Genomic DNA, 18,213 nt, shown 5'->3' on the forward strand with positions numbered 1-18,213 from the left:
CGAGTGGACCAAGTGTGGTTGTCGGTTCGTTGTGTGATGTGGTGGGCAGGTGGTGGGGGGACATGCCAGGGGTGGGCGTCCACGGCTACGTGTCCCCGAGGTTGGGGTGGGGGTGGTGCCCGGGCCGGCGGAGGGGCGCGCGGAGACCCAGCCCCGCCCGGGGCCGCTCGCACGCCGGCCCCGCCCCCGGCTCCGCCCCGCCGGCTTCGCGGGCTGGAGAGCGAGGGAGCCGCGGGCGAGGGATCGCAGGATGAGCGATCGCGGCCCGGGCAGCCGGCAGCGGACGCGCCCCCCGAGCCCACCGGCCCGCGCCCCGCGCGCCCCACGGCCCCGCGGCCCCGGTCCCGGCCGCGCCGCCCGCGTCCCCCGAGCCCGCGCCCGAGCCCTGCGGGCCATGCCCGGCCGGCCCTGAGCGCGGGCCGGGGGGCGTCCCCTTGCGCCCGGGCCCCGCGCTGGCGCCCCCCGGGCCGCCGCCCGGCGCGGGGGCCATGGCGTTCACCTTCGCCGCGTTCTGCTACATGCTCACCCTGGTGCTGTGCGCCTCCCTCATCTTCTTTGTCATCTGGCACGTAAGGCCGGGCTGGGGCTGGGGCTGGGGGCGGGGTAGGGGGCAGGGGCTGCACGGAGCGGGAGGGGGCCGGGCGGATGGTCTCAGGGCGCGGGGAAACTTGGGGCCTCCTCTCCGCTATCCCCCGTCGTGCGGCCTCTGTTCGCCCCTGTTAACAGCCCCCATCGTAGGCTGCCTCCCCGGGCCCCCTCCCTCCGCCGCCCCCGCCTGTCTGTGGGTATGTCAGTCGGTCCCTGGCCCACCTCCCTTGCCCCATGCAGCCTCGGGGTGTGGGGCGGAATTCTGGGATTCCTGCTGCTTCCCTTTTCCTACCCCCACCATCCAGTCGCCCCCGTTTGTCCGTCGGGCGGTTTGTCTGTCTGCCCCCCCCCCCCCCACTTTGTGGGTTTTTCCAGCCAGAGTGATGGAGCGGGTTGCTATGGCAACTGCATCTGTTTACAAGACCCGCAGATCGCAGAGCCCATTAACCCTTTCCCTTCCTACCCCCCTCCCTGACCCAGCAGCAGTTGGCTCTAAGCGGCCCCAGAGACCTAGCCCCCACCCAGCTCGCCTTGGGTCCCCTACCCACTCGCGTCCGAGCTTCCCCCCACCAGGTTTCCTCCCCACTTTTCCTCTTCCTGTCGCCACTTTCCCCTTTGTCTCCTGTCCCCTTAGTCTGTCTCTCACTCTCGTCTAGACTCGCACCTGGTCCTTCAGAATGTCCGTTTCTCATCCCACATCTCGATCACCTCTCCTTAGAGAGGGTCCCTCTCCCCCTTCTCTCTCTGGGGCCCTCTGTTCAGTGATACCCCTGCCCGGTTCCCTTCCTCTCATTACAGAACTGTCCACCAGCCTCAGGCTTATTGTTTGGGCCCCTTACTGCCCTGCCTCCTCCTCTGTCCCCCCGCCCCGATCCCCTCCATGCGGCCTGCCTGTCTCAGCCCTGGCCCCCTCAGCTCAGCATCCTCCGCTCCCAAGTCCAGCACACACCTCCCTTATCTTCATCCCTCTGGGGGGTCCCCTTACCCCCCTGCAGTTTCTCCCTTGGTACCTCCATCCTTTCTTGCTCTCACTTCCTCCCTGTTGCCGCACCTGCTTCTTTCCTGGCTTCCCCACTTCCTCTCTCCTTTCTTTTCCTGGGACCTGCTGCCTGCATGCTCCGGGGCCTCCCCAGCTCTTGACCAGTCTCTCCGTCTGCCATACCCTGCTGCTCCCCTGCTGCCTGTCTCTTTTACATCAGGATTCCATGGACTCTGTGCCCCTTCTGTGAGGAGTGAGGCCCCACAGGCACCTTCAAACACAACCCGCCCCCCCCCCCCCAATCTCTAGCCCTCTCTCTCCCTGGCTTTGCCTCTCTCTCTCTGTGGGTCTCTCAGTTGCTTTTTCTTTTCTCGCCCCCTTTCTCTGTTTCTCTTTCCCTCTCTCCATCCCCGCTGGGTCCATCTTGACCTCTCTGAGCCTCCTATCTCATCCCCAGGCCTTGGCCGATCCTGTAGGGTGGGGGTAGGGGGGCTGGGTTCTGAGGACTGGAAGGAATTGAGAGTCACAGGCTGGGAACGCAGAGCTCACCAGCTCCTGGGAGAAAGACTCCTGGAATTCCAGAAGCACCTTTCCAGGCCCCTCCCTACCCAGGGGCCCCCCACAGCCGCTTTGGGGGTCCCTGTCCTTAGAGAATCTCAGAACAGTCCTCGTCCACACACCTGCATCCACGCTTCCTGAGAACCAGGCTCTGGGCGGCTTTGGGGGACCCGAGGATGAATGAGACTCAGGCTTTGCCCTTGGGGGCTCCCGGGCTGGGAGAAAGGGCCTCAGCTTTCTCGACAAGTATTTATCAAGCACCTACTACGAGTCAGGCACTGTGCGCGCTCAGCTGTTTAGCTGGGTGGTCTTAGCCGGTCTCTCTCGTCCCGAGTCTGTTTCCTCACTGCTAAAGTGGGCTTGTACCTACATCAGAGTACCCACAGCAGGCCTGCTAAGGGCTGGGGCTGGGGCCAGGAGGTGTGCTCCTCAATCCAAATTGGTAAGACCTAGAACCTTCCAGGGCAGTACCCCAGATCCCACCACAGACCCCAAGCCCGGGCCCCACTGGTCGCTAGGCAACCCTGGTGGTGAGTGACGCGTGTCAGCTGTCACCATGGGGGATTGTTTGTTCCAGGGGGCTGAGTCAGCGCCAGGCAGCCTGGGGGGTGGGAGGCGAGACACCCGCCACCTGCTGGTGGTGCCAGCTCTAGGGCAGACAGACGGCACCCTTCCGCTCCCTGCTGGACCCTGTTGCTGTGCCTGGCAGGCAGGCGGCTGCCCAGAGTCAACGGGGAGTTGGGGGGGCTGCTCCAGATGGCCCCAGCTCCCTCCAGGAAGCCCATGTTCTCTCCCTCTGAGCCGTCTGGGGTCCAGGATGCTTGGGGGTGGTGGGCCTGCTGCCTCATCCCAGGGCTAGTGCTGAGGAGAGGGGACCCAGGAAGGCTCCTTTGGCAGCCCTCTTCCCATGCCCCACCTCCCCCCAGGTCCGTCCCATCATCCCCTCAAACACCTGCTCCCCCCGAGATTTCCCCATCCCAGTGAAGACATTGCCGTCCACCAGATGAAGGCACGTTGGGCCCCTCTGCCTCGACTCTGTCACCACTTAAGCCTTCTGCAACTTGGCTTCTAAATAGCTCTGGAATTCCTCTACACCTCTCCATCGCCACAGCCCCTCTCCTCACTCAGATCACCGTCAACCCCTCCTCCTCCACAATACTCCAGCGGTCCCCTCACTGGTCTGGCCTGAATATGATAAAGTGGTTAAGGATTTTGACTCTGGGGTCTAACTGGGTTAGAATCCTGGCTTGCCACTAACTAGCTGTTATGGGCTTGGACAAGTCACTTCACCTGTCTGTCTCAGTTTCCTCATCTGCAAAACGGAAATGATAATACTAGTATCTACGTCATCAGGTTGTTGCAAGCATTAAATGAGTTAATAAATATATAAAGCCTGCTGGCATAGAGCAAGCATCATGTATGTTTTGGCTGGGACTATTAGCCAGTTTGTACTTCCTGCTCCATCAACCTGACCACCCCACTCTGCAGCTTTATATCCCTCAATGGCTCCCCATTACTTTTGTGTTAAAGTCCAAACATCTGGTCTGGCCTCACAGGGCCCCCATGTCTGGCTCTGCAGACCTTGGCAGCTCACCTTTCACCATTCCCTTCTCTCTTGCCCCTCACCTCACACTTTCACTCTAGCCCTGAGGAACCTGCAGCTTCCTGAATGTCCCTTGTTCTTTCAAACTCTGCCTTTGTACCTGCTGCTCCGACTGCCCTTCCCCCTTTTGTTCACCAAACGCCTACTCAGAGTCCAGCCTGCACCCCCCATGACCCCCCATGCTGGATCAGGCACCTACCCCAGGCTCTCCCTGTACCTCTATCTCACCGCCCTGACCACCCTGGGATGCGGTTCACGGTTCCCCTCCCAAGCATGAGGTTCCTATCCGGGCAGGGGCTGTGTGCCTGTGTGCTCCAGGGCTCAGCTCAGGACCTGGCACAGAAGACACCATCTCTTGGGATGTGTTGGATGGAGGTGCAGTGGACATGGCCTGAATTGGGCATCAGCACACTAGGGTTCCATTCCAGACTGTTGGGTGACCTTGACCCAGGCCTTGTCCCTCCCTGGGCCTCAGTTTCTCCACTTTTGCAGCAAGATTCACCTGGCCCGGTCCCCATGTATGAATTCCTATCACACAGAAGGACGGGTAGGGGGGGCCATAAGCTGCTGCCCCAACCCTGACAGGCACACGCCCTTCCCCCAGATCATAGCCTTTGACGAGCTGCGGACCGACTTCAAGAACCCCATTGACCAGGGGAACCCAGCGCGGGCAGTAAGTGATACATGTGCTGTGCCGAGGTGTGTCCGTCCGTCTGTCTTTCCATCTGTCGCGAAGGGGGGTAGGGACGGGAAGACAGGGTTGGGGGGCCAGCGGCCGTGCCCCTTTCTCTGTCTGTTCCCGCCCCCAGCAAACACCTGGCGCGGGCTCAGGGCTCGGGTTCCTCCTGGCGGGGCGGCTGTTGCCAGGCTCTGGGCCGTTGCCGTGGAGACGCGGGTGAAGGTCCCTCCATGGTGACGGTCGCCATGGGAACGGCGCGGCTGCTTTCCTGCCGCGCCGACACCGCAGACACTGCTCTGGCGCCCCCTGGCGGCCACGTACAGAGCGGTAGAGGGCGCAGGAGGGTGGTGGGGCGCCTCCAATGCCTGCTCCTCCGCCTCCCCCATCGCGGCTTTTTCCTTCCCCTACAGCGCGAGCGTTTAAAAAACATCGAACGCATCTGCTGCCTCCTGAGGAAGGTCAGTGTCAGGACTGGGGGCAGGAGGCTCCTAGCCCAGCTTAGCCTCACTCTCTGTGACTCAGAGCCAGGCCTTCTCTGGGACATTTGATCCACTCTGCCGCCTGGGAGGGAGTGGGAAGCTAGAGGCCCTTTTAGTCCCCAGAGGTCTCCGTGGGTGGACACCTCCCAAACCCCAGCTCCCCTATGTGCCCTTGAAACTTGCTTGGGTCTGTCTGGGCACCAGGCCACTGACCTCTCTCCTTCACTCCCCAGCTGGTGGTCCCAGAATACTCCATCCACGGCCTCTTCTGTCTGATGTTTCTGTGTGCAGCAGAGTGGGTGACCCTGGGCCTCAACATCCCCCTTCTCTTCTACCACCTCTGGAGGTGAGGGGAGCAGCTGGCCAGGGAGGGCCACATGAGGGGGCAGGGGCAGGATGGGGTGGGAGCCTTGATGGTGGGCACTCAGGCCCCTCCCTCACCTAGGTACTTCCACCGCCCTGCGGATGGCTCTGAGGTCATGTATGATGCGGTCTCCATCATGAATGCTGACATCCTCAACTACTGCCAGAAGGAGTCCTGGTGCAAACTCGCCTTCTACCTGCTCTCCTTCTTCTATTACCTGTACAGGTGAGGCCTTGCCCACAGCAGTCATATATCAGAAAAGGGATGCTCCAGGCACCATGCCTCCAATCCCAGGAATCCTTGGGCCCCAAATTCCTGCCTTTGCCCTTGAGAACTGAGGGCAACCCAGGGTGTGATAGGGTGGGTGGCCAGTGGCTGGGCCTCCTCAGGACTCGGCTCACTGCCTCATCTTCCCACAGTATGGTTTATACGTTGGTGAGTTTCTAAGGGGGAAGCCGGCCAGGGAGCGAGCCCAGAACGGACCGGACGCCTGTGCACCCCCAGCCCTGCCCCTCGGCCACAGAGGCCTCAGCCCTGGGGAGGGAGGGGGCACTGGTGCCCCCAGCCTCCTCTCCACCCCCCAAACTGCTGCTGCGGGGACCTCCCGCCTTCAGAGCCCCCTCCCCTTGGACTAGGGCTGGGCAGAGCTCTAAATAGGGGCAGGGGCTCCTCTGCCAGCCTCTGGGCATGGCAGTCAGTCCTGGAAGGGGTGGGACCTCTGGCCTTGTCCACTTCGGGGGCAATTTGGGCCCTGCCAAGGGGCAGGGCTTGACCCTGGAAGTTCTGGGCCGCCCCTCTCCACCCCCACCCTGAGGCTCCCCCTGCAGGTGGGGGGGTACCCGCACCCGGAATGAGCAGGCTCAGCAGGGGGGCCCAGACTAGACCCCCACCCCTAGTCTGCCCTCTCCCCTCCCCCAGGCTCTTTCTCCAGACCCCCTCCTGTCCCCACTTGCCCCAAGCCAAGCCTACCCTGTCTCTTGGACCTATTTTCTATGTCGCCTGGAGGAGTCCGGCACCCCCTCCCCGGCCATTTGTGACAAAATATGAATAAACGACTGCAAACATGTGGGCCCCAGTTCTGCTCCTGAAAGGCTTGGAGATGAGGGAGGCAAAGGGACTGGATAGGGGGCACCTCTGAGCCCTGGGCAGCACAGCCAGGCTTGCCCCACTGGCCCACAGACCCCTCCAGGGACCCCCTCAGATGGATCAGAGGCCTTCAAGGTCTCCTTGGCAGCTGCCCCCTTCCATCCTCACTTTCCCGACCACAGATAAACAGCTATTCCTGCTGAAACACTTCCATCTGCCTTCCAAGGCAGTATCAAGGTCACCAACCCCAGGAAGCCCTCCCTGGGTCTCCCTCCTTATAGATAGTCCTGAGCCGGGTCACCTGGACAAGAAGGGGGTGTCAGCAATTCCCCTCAGGCCTCAGAAACAAGGGTCAAATGAAACCAAGGACATCAAATCTTCAATGTATGCAAAAATCAGTGCCAGTGGGGGCCAGGGGTCACCGGACCAGGTGGAAGGTCAGCCAGTATATGATGAGGGGCTGGAAGGCTGCAGCTCCCAGAGTCAGGTAGAGCTGGAGACGCTGCCGGGGGGCTGAGCCCCCCATGCTGTCGGGACCTAGGGCTGCTGTTCGCAAAGAGCGTACCTGGAAGAAAGGAGAGAGCTGAAGCTGCGCCAGAGGGGAGGCTCCAACCCCAGGGGAAGAGGGGGAGGGGACAGCCCAGACTCACAAGGAAGTACATGAGCGCAGACGAAGTCCAGGCCAATGCCACGTAATAGCCATCGCTGCCGAACAGCAGCCCTGTGAGTACACTGAGGATCATCCTGTGGGGGGGCGGGCGGGGAGGAGGAAGAGAGGCTAGAGCCCTCAAGGTGGCCCACCTGCCACAGCCCAGAGTCCAGCCTACACCCCACCCACCACCACCAGGGCCCTTTACCCCCAGTCTGCACCCACAGGGACCTAAACTCAAAATGAATCTAGAAGGCCCAGGACTCAGTCCCTGGACCTGCACCTGAGACTCCCTTCACTGCCCCAGCTCAAGGCCCTTCTCTGCTGTGCTCCCAGGCGAGTCTGAATACATCCCTGACCTCCTGAACAACACTGCACAGTTCCTGAGGAGACTGTTGGACACAGCCAGTCCCTCTAATAAAGAGGGCCAAGAGAGGGGCAGAGGGCTGCCCAGGGTCACAATTCAAGGCTACAGCTATGCAGGCCCCTCCCCCAGGCCAGCCTCCCGTCTAGCCCACAGGTGCTCACCCCACGTATTTGTAGCCGCTGTAGGCCAGCAGGTGGAAGGTGCTCAGGTCACTGCGCACGGTGGCCAGGTAGATGCCCAGGAGCAGGGCTAGCACCTCCATCACGACCCACACCAGCGCCGTGCTGGCACACAGGCCCAGCACCTCTGGGGAAAACCTATGGCCATGTCGGGGTGGGATGGGGGGAGTTCAGAACCAGTCATCCTGTGGCAGGGATGAGACTAGGGGCACGGGGTAGGCTGGGGACCTGGCACAGATCCCCTCAGGAGGTGAGGAGCGGGGAGGTGGTGGGAACGGGGAGGGGGTTGGCACTGACCTTTTCTGAATGCCCAGTGCTATCCCAGCCAGCAACACGTAGGTGATGAAGGCCATTGCTGCCAAGAGGCAGAGATATGCCATCAGCCTGGTTTCCTGAACCAAGACCCCCCCACCCCCACTAAGCATTTGAGGCCACCGACACCCCCTACCTTCCCCCCATACCTCCTTCCCTGTGTACCCCAACATGGCCGACCTCCACTCTCAGCTCCCCAGTGCCCTGCCTGGGATGCCTTTCCCACTCAGCCCTCTCCCTGTGTAAATGCCACCTGACCCTTCTCTCAGGACCACCATGCCACCTCCTTCCCTGTCCCTGTGCTAGGAAGCTCACCTAAGTTTCCTGCTGTGTCTCAGAAACCACAGCACCGGCCAAGGCCATTGCTCTTCCTAGACCAACAGGCAGGGGCCAAATTGCTCTCAGGCCCCAAAATGCACAATACAGGAAGGACCAAAATGCAGGCTCAGGGGACAGCGAGGCTGTCACTGGAACCTGGGCCGTGGGGATGACCTTGCCTCAGCCAGAAATTCTGAGTCTGGGCATTGGCACTGGCTCTGGCTCCGGCCGCTCTGCCAATGCAGAGAGCTCCACGTTTAACTCCATTGTTTGCACAAAAGCTCGGAGCCAGAGGGAGCTGGGCTTTCACAGCAATTTTAACTCGTCAGTCCTGTCCCCTGCCCCCCTGAAGCACCAGAACGGATGCGCCCGCCCGAGGGCACAGTGTCTGGAGTCAGGAAACCAGCTCTACCACCTAAGCTGCGTGGCCTCAAAGATACTCAAGTCTCTCTGAGCCTTGGCTTCAATATAAAATGGAGCTGGCAGTGCCCGCCTTACATGGTGGTTGTGAGAGAAAACGGAGTGAAAGATGGAGGAAGAACCTGTGGCCCTCCTGGGCAACTGGGCTGGCTGGCTGCCCTCACTCCCAGTGGCCACCGTCCTGGTACTCCTCTGAGGGCTGGCCCTGACACACTCACATCCTCCAGGGTGTCCACCACGGCCTCACCTTGTGCAGGCCCCAGGACAAAGAGGAGTCCGATGCAGAGTCTGCCAGCCACAGCACAGTGTGGGCAGCCTGCCCAGTGCCATGTGGATGGGCAGTCGTGGGAACCCAGAAGGAGTGAGCAGATCCCCAGGGGAGGGGATGTAGGAGCAGGCCTTGGGGGCTGGGCAGGAACAATGATAAGAGCTGGTATTTTCGGTGTGCTTCCTGCGGGCCAGTGCTGAGCGCACATCCCCTCACCAAATCTCCACAACTCTCCGCTGAGGCAGGGAGGGACTCTCGTTATCGCCTTTTACAGAAGAGTGAAGCAGCCGGCCTGAGGTCCCACAGCTGGGAGCTGCAGGGCCAGGTCTAAACTCAGGGCTCCAGGCAGGGAGGGACACGGTCCAAGTCAAGAGGCAGAAAGGTCTCCAAGTGGGGTACCCTAAGGGCACTGAAGGCACCTCCGGGAGGCTCCTCCCTCGTCACCCTGCTCCATCCACCTGGTGTCTAGCGACCACCACGTACACAAGCACCAAGAGCAGGTGCTGAATCAACGCACAAGCCTCTCTCTTCTCATTGGTGCCTCAAGGCACAAGTGCCCACACGTCCCCCAGCCCAGGTCAGAGACTCACTAGGGATATAGAGGTCTGGGGCGTTGAGGTCTCGCCGCGGGGGCAGAGGCGCATCACGACTGTACTGCACTTCCCAGTTCTGGCAGTGGCAGCAGCGGCCAGGCCGGGAGGAAAAGACAAGAGAGGAAAGAAGGAGGTTGAGGTCTGGGGCCAGACTCTGGGGCAGCATGGGGGAGGCAGGGGAGCCTGCCAGCTCACCTGGTGTGTGTAGGGGAAGACCAGTAGCCCTAGCTTCTTCGCCACATAGGCTGTGTCCACAGCAAAAAAATACTTCAGTTTGTTCACAGACACAAAACGGTGCAGCTGGGAGGGGAGAAAGGAGGCTGTGGGCAAGCTGCACCCCAAACCTCTGGGTGCTTCTCTGTGTGCTCCTTCCCTGAGGGCTGCTGTGAGCATTAGGTGGGATCCCATGATGCCCAGCCCTGGCCAGAAATCCTGCCACCCTTGCCCAGGGGGCAGGCCACACCTCCTTGTGCACCATGTCCTTCCCATGGGATGCGATGGAGCTGCCATAGGCCATAGCCACGTTGGCCATTGGGTCCCCAAGCAAGTGGTTGACATTGAAGGCCACATCGGCTCCTGGGGCTGGGTATCCCCCTGGTTGGCTGGAGTAACCACCGCTGGTGTCATCGAAGAGGGGAGGGGGATCCGGAGCTGTGCGAGCCCTGTGCTTGGAGCCTGTGGGTTTGTAGGTATCAGAGTAGGTGACAGGAATACTAAGCATGAGCCCAAACCACCGCTCCCTCCCCAAGGTGGCTAGCCCTGTATGGGTCCCGCAGGCACCAAAGGGGGAAACCCTGGCCGGATGCGGGGTAGCTAACCCAGAAAGAACTTTGGTGAAAGATCCTTCTCGAGAGGTGCTAAATGTAGGCAAACAGAGAGCCGAGGCAGCACCTGGAAAGTGGTTGCCCAGCTGGGGCTCCTGGGGGCCTTCTCAAGGGAAGTGATCTCTGAACTGAGCCTTGGAGAGCGAGTAGAAGTTTGCTAGGTGGAGAAGATAACTGAGAGGGCATCCCTGCATGAACAAGGGTGGGAAAGGCGACGGCTGGGTACCCAGAGGCCGTGGGCAGTGGTCAGGGACCCTGCCAGGGCTATGACAAGGAAAGGAAGTTCTGGAGGCAGACCCTGTTCGTGCTCGGGTCGGGCATGGGGATCCCAGCTGTGCTGTCATCGCCCGATGATTGGGCAGAGAGGGCGAAGTCCGGGACGCGTTGCACAGTCGCGTGGGGCAAGAACCCGAATGACATCCGCCGCCCGGGCAGCGGGAACGGCTGCCACCCTCCCATAGGGTGAGCGGGCTGCGCAGCCGACCCTCCATCGGCCCGTCGGACCGCGCCCCGCCCACCCCACGCCTCACGCACCATGGGCTCCGTAGCCCGAATGATAAGCCATGGCCGCGACGCTCGCTCTCCCCGAAGGCCCGCTGCGCCGCCTCGTGGGTACGAATACTAATGAGGCTGCTGTTCCGCTCCCTGAGCACCGGCCGAGGTTACGGAGCAGCTCGACACGTCCCCTGGCTGGCCGACCGCAGCCGCCATGTCCGTAGCGTCATCCTCCGCTGCCTGCTATTGGCTCCCCGGCGGCGCCGGCTCCCTCCTCCCCTCTCCCAATTGGCTACTGATGCGCCCTAGCCGCTGCAGATTCGGCGGTAGTCAACTTCCGGGGGGCAGTAGGCGGAGCAACTCGAGGCGCTCTTGGATTGGACAATGGATTGTTAGTTCGCGGCTAGAGCAGCCAATAGATGGGTTAAGGTAGGAGGGTGTTGAGAATTATTTCCGCGCCTGCGCAGTGAGGCAGTTGAGGCTTGCACTGCCACGACTACACCAGGCGGAGACCCGGCGGAGGCGGGCGGCGGCCGGAGTCCGGGAACGAAGCTTCTCTCGCGGGACGTACTCTAGGAGGGAATGTGGTGGTGGGGCTCTGACCAGGCCCCGCCCCTTGGGGCTCCTGCTCCTCCCTCTCTATGCTCGCTTTCCTCCTCTGTCCGCCACACTTTCCCTAGTCCTGGTGCGGAGCGCGTGCAGACAGGGAGGTGTTGATAGGAGGTCGGGCGGAACAGTGACAGCGCGACCAAGCGAGCCTCCGGATGCTGACTCCGCCTCCCGCCTCCCACCCCCTCCTTTCTGCGCGGGTGCTGTCCGTCGTCTGGTGCTGAAATGCCTTACTGGCACTGCAGCCATCCTGAAGACCCCAGGGGCCTGCTGCTGAGGGGTAGCGGGGGAGCCTGGGCTCTCTCGATCCATACACACACCCATTACATATATTGAAAAACTGAAGTCCAGAAGATCTGAAGTCCAGAGATTGGGTAGTAGAGTTGGAACAGGATCCTGCACCAGGCCTGCTCGATGGACTGTCCCGTGGTCCAGCCGATTTGCGGGTGGAGGTGTGCTGATCCGCCTCCTGAAGCTGCGGTTGAAACTCCTGAGTCATTGTCAGCCCTGTAGTCATCTGAAGTGAGACCCCCGAGCCTCACTCGTGATCCTGGAGGCTCCTTTCTCTCCACCCAGTTTTGACCACTCTCACCATCCCCAGAGACAGTCTTCAGGGGCCTCCCTTGTCAAGACCTTCTAGAGAGCAAGATCAGGTCCTCTGCCACCTGCCTCTAGTTAGCAGCCCAGTGTCCAGTTACACCGGGTGACTTTCCTGTTCTCCAGACTCAAACCACGTGGTCCAATCTCAGTGCCTCTGCCCAGAAGTCCCCTCCACCTGGGATGCCCTTCCTCCTCATATCGACTTGTCCAAAGCTTAGTTATCCTTTCAGAGTCAGTTCAACTTGTGCCTCTCAGAGAGACAAAGCGAACAGAGAGGCCTGACTTGGCTTAGGGTGGAGGCCACAGGCCAGGTTCTAGCCTCCCTTTGGGGCAGCAGTTTGCCCTAGATGTAAATTCCATGAGGACAGAGCTTGTTGTCATTCTCGACTCCTACCCTTGTCTTCACAGTGCCAAGCACAGTACTTGCATATAGAAGACACCCAATAAACATCTGTGCCCAATAAATAAATAAATAGGTGAAACCCTGGATCAGTCTTTTACTCTCTCTACCATTTCAGTTACCTCATCTTTAAATGGGTAGGGGTGTTGAACCGAATGGTCTTTGAGTTGCCCTTTGGGGGAAAAAAAAATCACAAACCAAAACCAAACCCATATAGCATTGCAGCTCCCTATGTCCCAACCACTGATTGTCTAGTTTGGAGGCTAGGCCCAGACTGGGGGTAGGTGCGGAGGTCTGAGGCCCCTGAGGGCCCGAGAACAGCACTGGGGCCATGGGTACCTGAAAGGGGATACTCCCGTGCAAGACAGATCCCACTCTCCTGTACGGCATGATGAGTACTTGCATACTGAATCCAACACCTTTCATCCCCATTTCTCAGGTGGGAAAATCGAGGTTGGGGATGGAGAGCGCCGGCCCAAGGTCAGGCAGCCGAGGGCTCCGAGTGTCCTGGCCGCGGCCTGCCTGCTCTTAAGTGGAGCGTAGCGCGTCTGTCCAGTTAATGAGGCTCGTCACACCTTTCTGGGCTGGAACTAACCCCTCTCCTACAAGCGAGCCTTCTGGGGTGGGGTCTGGGTGGGTTTAGGCCCCGGCCGACTCCTCAGAGACGTGACCCCGCCAGTACCCACCCCCTTCGAAATGCCCCCTCCTCATTAGGCAGCGGGGGAAACGCAGGCCCCAAAGAGGAAGGACTCGCCCAAGGTCGCAAGCGCGAGAGCAGCAGGAGGGGACCCCAGGCGTGGTCCGCCCAGCCGGGGCTTCTCGGGGGCGGGGGCGGTGCCAGCGGTGCCAGGCGCGGCCGGCGGCGCCGCCGGTGCCGCGGGGGCGGGGTCAGCCGGAGGGCGGGGCGCCGGGCCCCGCGGCCGCCAACGCCGCCGCCGCCGCGCTAGGGCTCCAGCTCGGCGCACTCCCTGCGCGGCCGCCGAGCCGAGCGGACGCCCTCCGGGGCCGCGCCGCAGCCCTCCGCGCTCCCCCCTATCATGCCCCGGGCCCGGGCCGGGGCCGCCCGAGCAGCCAGGACACCATGCCCGAGGACGGCGGTGGCGACGGCGGGGAGGTGCCCGCGCTCATCCCGGACGGCGAGCCGCTGCGGGAGGAGGTACCGGTGCTGCGTGGTGGGGGCCGGAGCCCGGGCTGGAGCGGGGTGAGGGGGACAAGGGAAGGGGCGAACCCCAGGATTAGGGGGAGAAGTCCCGGAGCCCCTGCGGCCAGTGACGTCATGGGAGTAGCCTGCGTCCTGAGAAGGGTCCCGGGGCCCAGGGGCCCGCGTGGGGGTCGGGGTGGGGCGGCTGGGAAGGGATGAGGAGGCGACTCCCGCCCGCGGCGCCCCCTCATCCAGCCTCACCCTCCTGTGACGTCAGCCCCAGGCCCCTGCTCGTCCCCGTCCGCGTTCCGCAGCGCTGCCCCTCACCCCCGGGCCCGGGGTCAGGCCCCCAGCCCGGCCCCGCCGCTCACGAGGTGCCCGGGCGGCGCCTGCAATGCAGCAGCGGTAGCAGGGACTTGTGGGGGGGAGCGGAGGGAGGAGGGAAAGGAGGAAGGGAGGCGGCCTCTGGTACCCCTTCTCCCTGTCCCCGGAGTGAGGCCCGAGGGCCCATCCTGCTGGCTGGGACCCCCAGAATGGCCCCTCCTCAGCTCTCGCCAGGAAGAGGATCTGCAGGGGTGTGGGGCCCCGTGTGAGGTGTTGGGGTGATAGGTGGTGAGCGGATCTATGTGTGTGGGGGTGAATGTAGTGTGCTTGTGGGTGTGTGAATGCCAGTGCGTGCTCCCCACACCTTGGGTGGGATGTCAGCGTCCCATGGCCAGTGAGGGTCTGGTGGAGCCCTTGGCTTGAGTGAAGTGGTGATGTGTGAGTGCACATGAGTGCCTTCTGCCCTGGGTGGGTCTCTCCTGTAGAGTCTCTAGGGTGTGGGTGTCAGGTTGCAGTAGGGGTGGGGGTAGGCGATGTGCACCCTGGTCAGGTGAGGGTCCAGTGTGTCCTGGGCTTCAGTGAATGTGTAACAGGCGTGTGCATGTGTGTGTCCTGTGGCGGGGGGTCTGTGGGGTTTGTGTATGTGTGTGTGTGCACGTGTGCCTGCAACTGTGCCCCAGGTTATGGTGTGTGTGTGTGGGGGGGTGCCCTGTGCACAGGTAAGGGTCTGATGTGTCTTAAATGAACAGGCAGCGTGCACATCGGTGTTGGGGGGGGGTGTGAATGGGTGTGTGCATCGGACTGGCCCTACATGTCATGGTGGTGGTGTGCACCTGTGGTGGGTGATTGCAGGGGAGGGCAGGCTGCCCTGGGCTGGGCTGGGGGCACTTCCTCTCCTCTTGGGTCTCTCAAGGCTGGTGAGTCTGGGGTGGGAGAGGTGGCCCCTTAACCCCACCTCTGCTCTTTCCACCAGACCACCTGTTTCTTCTCCCCACGCCCTCCCCTCCTTCTCTCTCCATAGGCACCTGAGGGTGAGGTGGGGGCCAGGCTGGCAGCCCTGCCAGGGAGGGTGGGGCAGGGAGTGGCCCCTGTCACCCAGCAGCTGTGTCCCACCCCTTCCGTCCACACAGATGGGGAGTGGAGGACGACACTCCATCTGCTCCCCCCAGACTCACACCTCCCCCGTCCCCCGCTCTTCCTCTTTCTCACTTACTTTAAAAGCCTCTCCAAGTCTCCCACTGTCCCTAGTGGAACCAAAGGACCAGAAGGAGTCTCAGGGTAACAGTAATACCATTTATTCCCATGGCCAGACCCTGTGCCGAGACCTTCACACACACAGTCTCATTGAATCCTCACAGCAACCCAGTTTACAGATGAGGACGTTGTGGTCCAGAGAGGATGAGGGCCTTGCCGAAGTCAGGCAGTACGTGCTGGAGCCAGCACCGGATCCTGGGCAGTGGGGCGCCAAAGCCCATGCCCTTCACCCAGATCCCTGCCACCCTGGCCTCCCACACCACCAGCTCCAGGAATCAAGGCCCAGAGAGGGCAGGGATATGGCCAAGACCACACAGCAAACTAGGGGCAGAGCCAGGGCCAGAACTCGGTTTTCTCAATGGCCAGTCAGGGGGCCCTTCCTTCTCTTGGCAGAGATGGGTCTGTTTGTCCCAGGTGCCCTCGTCTGAGAGATGACAGGGAGGACGGGCTCGGGGTGCGTTTGAATCCCCGCAGCTCCACCGTGAGTTAGCCAGAAGGGTAAGACCTGGGGCGGGCTGCGGGGTTCCTCAGATGCTCGCTACCTCCTCTGTAAAGTGGGGAGCGCAGCCCCACCTCCTTCACGGAGCTTAAGGAGAGTGGCAGGCACAAGTGACCCGCGTCCTGACCCCCGCCTCCGCTCTCTGCGCCCCCTGCAGCAGCGGCCCCTGAAACAGTCCTTGGGAAGCTCCCTGTGCCGCGAGTCGCACTGGAAGTGCCTGCTCCTCACGCTGCTCATCCATGCCTGCGGCGCCGTGGTGGCCTGGTGTCGCCTGGCCACCGTGCCACGGCTGGTCCTGGGCCCGGAGGCAGCCCTGGCCCGCGGGGCTGGGGGCCCGCCGCCCACCTACCCAGCCAGCCCCTGCTCCGATGGCTACCTGTACATCCCGCTGGCCTTCGTCTCCCTCCTCTACCTCCTCTACCTGGCTGAGTGCTGGCACTGTCACGTGCGGTCCTGCCAGGCGCCGCGCACCGACGCCAACACCGTGCTCGCCCTGATCCGCCGGCTGCAGCAGGCGCCGCCGTGCGTCTGGTGGAAGGCCACGAGCTACCACTATGTGCGGCGCACGCGCCAGATCACGCGCTACCGGAACGGCGACGCCTACACCACCACGCAGGTCTACCACGAGCGGGCCGACAGCCGCACGGCCCGGGGCGAGTTTGACTACTCGGCGCACGGCGTGCGCGATGTCTCCAAGGAGCTCGTGGGCCTGGCCGACCACGCGGCCACGCGGCTGCGCTTCACCAAATGCTTCAGCTTCGGCAGCGCCGAGGCCGAGGCTTCGTACCTCACCCAGCGCGCGCGCTTCTTCAGTGCCAACGAGGGCCTGGACGACTACCTGGAGGCCCGGGAGGGCATGCACCTGAAGGACGTGGACTTCCGCGACTCGCTCATGGTCTTCGCCGACCCCCGCAGCCCGCCCTGGTACGCGCGCGCCTGGGTCTTCTGGCTCGTGTCGGCGGCCACGCTGTCCTGGCCGCTGCGCGTCGTGGCCGCCTACGGCACGGCCCACGTGCACTACCAGGTGGAGAAGCTTTTCGGCGCCACCTCGCCGCCCCCGGGGGCCGTGCCCAGCGGGCCCCCGCTCTCCCGCGTGGCCACGGTGGACTTCACCGAGCTCGAGTGGCACATCTGCTCCAACCGGCAGCTGGTGCCCAGCTACTCTGAGGCCGTGGTCATGGGCGCGGGCTCCGGGGCCTACCTCCGCGGCTGCCAGCGCTGCCGCCGCTCGGTCAGCAGCAACTCGCTGCCCCCCGCCCGGCCCAGCGGGCCCCGCCTGCCCTTCAGCCGCAGCCGCCTCTCCCTGGGGGCTGGGGGCCGGGCCACGCCTGGGGTCTTCCGCAGCCTGAGCGGAGGGCCGCTGGGGCGCCGTGGGGAGGACACGGAGCCCCTGGAAAGCCCGCCGTGCTACGAGGATGCCCTTTACTTCCCGGTGCTCATTGTCCACGGTGACAGCGGCTGCCAGGGGGACGGGCAGGGTGCGCTCTGAGCCCCACGTGGCCCCCAGAGTGGCCCCTCCCCACCATCCCACCATGGGCTTCCATGCCTGAGTAATTGTTGTCCAAAACGGGAGGGAAAACAGACCAGCACACACGGGTGGGGGTGGGGATGGAGTCCCTTCACAGACTAAAATGCAGTGACCCGTGGGTCACGTTGGGGGCGAACGGCCACCACTGAGGTTGAGTCTATGAACTGTCCCAGCATGGCGCCCCCCCACCCCCGCCACCACCCTGTTCCACCCCCTGCCACGGCAGATGGTCTAGCTTGGGGGCTTCTCAGGCTGGGCAGGTGAGGAAGTTTCTAGAAAGCCCAAGATGGGCGAGGAGTCCTGGGGACAGCTGTTGCCTGCAGCAGAGGGCTGTCTGTGGGCTCTTCTCTGCGTGGCTGAGGTCACGTCCGGAGCAACCCTCGAGCAACCCAGAAGCACAAATTGGTGGTTTGGGGCCACACCCAGCTGGACTGGCCTCCATGAAGCTGAAGAGCTGGCTATGGCAGCACCACAGCCTGGGCCCCACTCCCCGCCCCAAGTCCCCATCCTCCTCCCCGACAGGCCCCGCCCTGCCCACCCTCCGGCCTCTGCCCTGGGCCAGTCCCCGATCAGGCCCTGCGGGGCAGCCCTTCTCCGGGAGCCTGGTTCTTGGAGCACAGCCTTGTCCCGCCCCCACTGTTTTCCCTGGTGCACCCTCCCCCCCACGTCCCGCTCCCCCTGTAACCCTGGGGTCCTTCTCAGGGCCCCGCCTCCATCCCATCCCGTGGTCTCCACGTCTGTCGTCTGTCCGTCCGTCCATCCGCCTCTGTCAGCCACATACACACCCTCTGGGTGTCATCTGCTCATCGCTCCCCCGACTTCTCTGCTCTTTACCTTCCTGATGACCCTCGGGGCCTAGGCCAACAGGGCATCCGAGGGGCCTCAGCCTCGGCCACAGCCTCTTGGACGATGCCCTTGCTGTGCGATGGAGGCCCTGCTTCCTCATCAGCGGGGCCTGGCCCCAGGGACATCATCCCTCCCCAGGGAGGAGAGAGTAGTCCTTTCCTTTCCAAATGGGGCTTCCACCCCGCTCAGGGGCCGCTGGGGGAGGGAAGAGGCAGAGAAGACGCAGATAAAATAAAAAGGTATGAAATGGC

General features: G+C 62.7%; 3 protein-coding genes across 3 annotated transcripts; 2 read left to right on the forward strand and 1 right to left on the reverse strand.

Moving 5' to 3' along the window:
* Positions 1–263: 263 nt before the first annotated feature.
* On the forward strand, positions 264–6,314 carry CNIH2 (cornichon family AMPA receptor auxiliary protein 2). The gene is made up of 6 exons (XM_023654495.2): positions 264–569; positions 4,333–4,401; positions 4,818–4,865; positions 5,120–5,232; positions 5,332–5,475; positions 5,670–6,314. Exons 1-6 carry the CDS (start codon positions 489–491, stop codon positions 5,695–5,697), a joined length of 483 nt encoding a protein of 160 aa, XP_023510263.1. The 5' UTR covers positions 264–488; the 3' UTR covers positions 5,698–6,314.
* Positions 6,315–6,697: 383 nt separating this feature from the next.
* Positions 6,698–10,999, reverse strand: YIF1A (Yip1 interacting factor homolog A, membrane trafficking protein). The gene is given in 8 exon segments (NM_001110210.1): positions 6,698–6,901; positions 6,987–7,080; positions 7,514–7,669; positions 7,829–7,886; positions 9,440–9,518; positions 9,638–9,742; positions 9,906–10,117; positions 10,801–10,999. Coding segments are annotated over 8 exon segments (882 nt in total). The 5' UTR covers positions 10,832–10,999; the 3' UTR covers positions 6,698–6,754.
* Positions 11,000–13,269: 2,270 nt separating this feature from the next.
* On the forward strand, positions 13,270–18,213 carry TMEM151A (transmembrane protein 151A). Its single transcript, XM_023654496.2, has 2 exons — positions 13,270–13,526; positions 15,746–18,213. Exons 1-2 carry the CDS (start codon positions 13,452–13,454, stop codon positions 17,075–17,077), a joined length of 1,407 nt encoding a protein of 468 aa, XP_023510264.1. The 5' UTR covers positions 13,270–13,451; the 3' UTR covers positions 17,078–18,213.

The sequence above is a fragment of the Equus caballus genome, chromosome 12 (genome assembly GCF_041296265.1).
Source record: "Equus caballus isolate H_3958 breed thoroughbred chromosome 12, TB-T2T, whole genome shotgun sequence".
NCBI classification, from domain to species: domain Eukaryota; kingdom Metazoa; phylum Chordata; class Mammalia; order Perissodactyla; family Equidae; genus Equus; species Equus caballus.

What these genes read in the sequence shown, in the direction of transcription:
- CNIH2 (XM_023654495.2), top strand. Translation starts at nt 489, where the DNA reads ATGGCGTTCACCTTCGCCGCGTTCTGCTACATGCTCACCCTGGTGCTG. An exon ending in TCTTCTTTGTCATCTGGCAC is followed by an intron (nt 570 to 4,332) that starts GTAAGGCCGGGC and finishes CCCTTCCCCCAG; the next exon opens with ATCATAGCCTTTGACGAGCT. An exon ending in TTCTTCTATTACCTGTACAG is followed by an intron (nt 5,476 to 5,669) that starts GTGAGGCCTTGC and finishes ATCTTCCCACAG; the next exon opens with TATGGTTTATACGTTGGTGA.
- TMEM151A (XM_023654496.2), top strand. Translation starts at nt 13,452, where the DNA reads ATGCCCGAGGACGGCGGTGGCGACGGCGGGGAGGTGCCCGCGCTCATC. An exon ending in GCGAGCCGCTGCGGGAGGAG is followed by an intron (nt 13,527 to 15,745) that starts GTACCGGTGCTG and finishes CGCCCCCTGCAG; the next exon opens with CAGCGGCCCCTGAAACAGTC.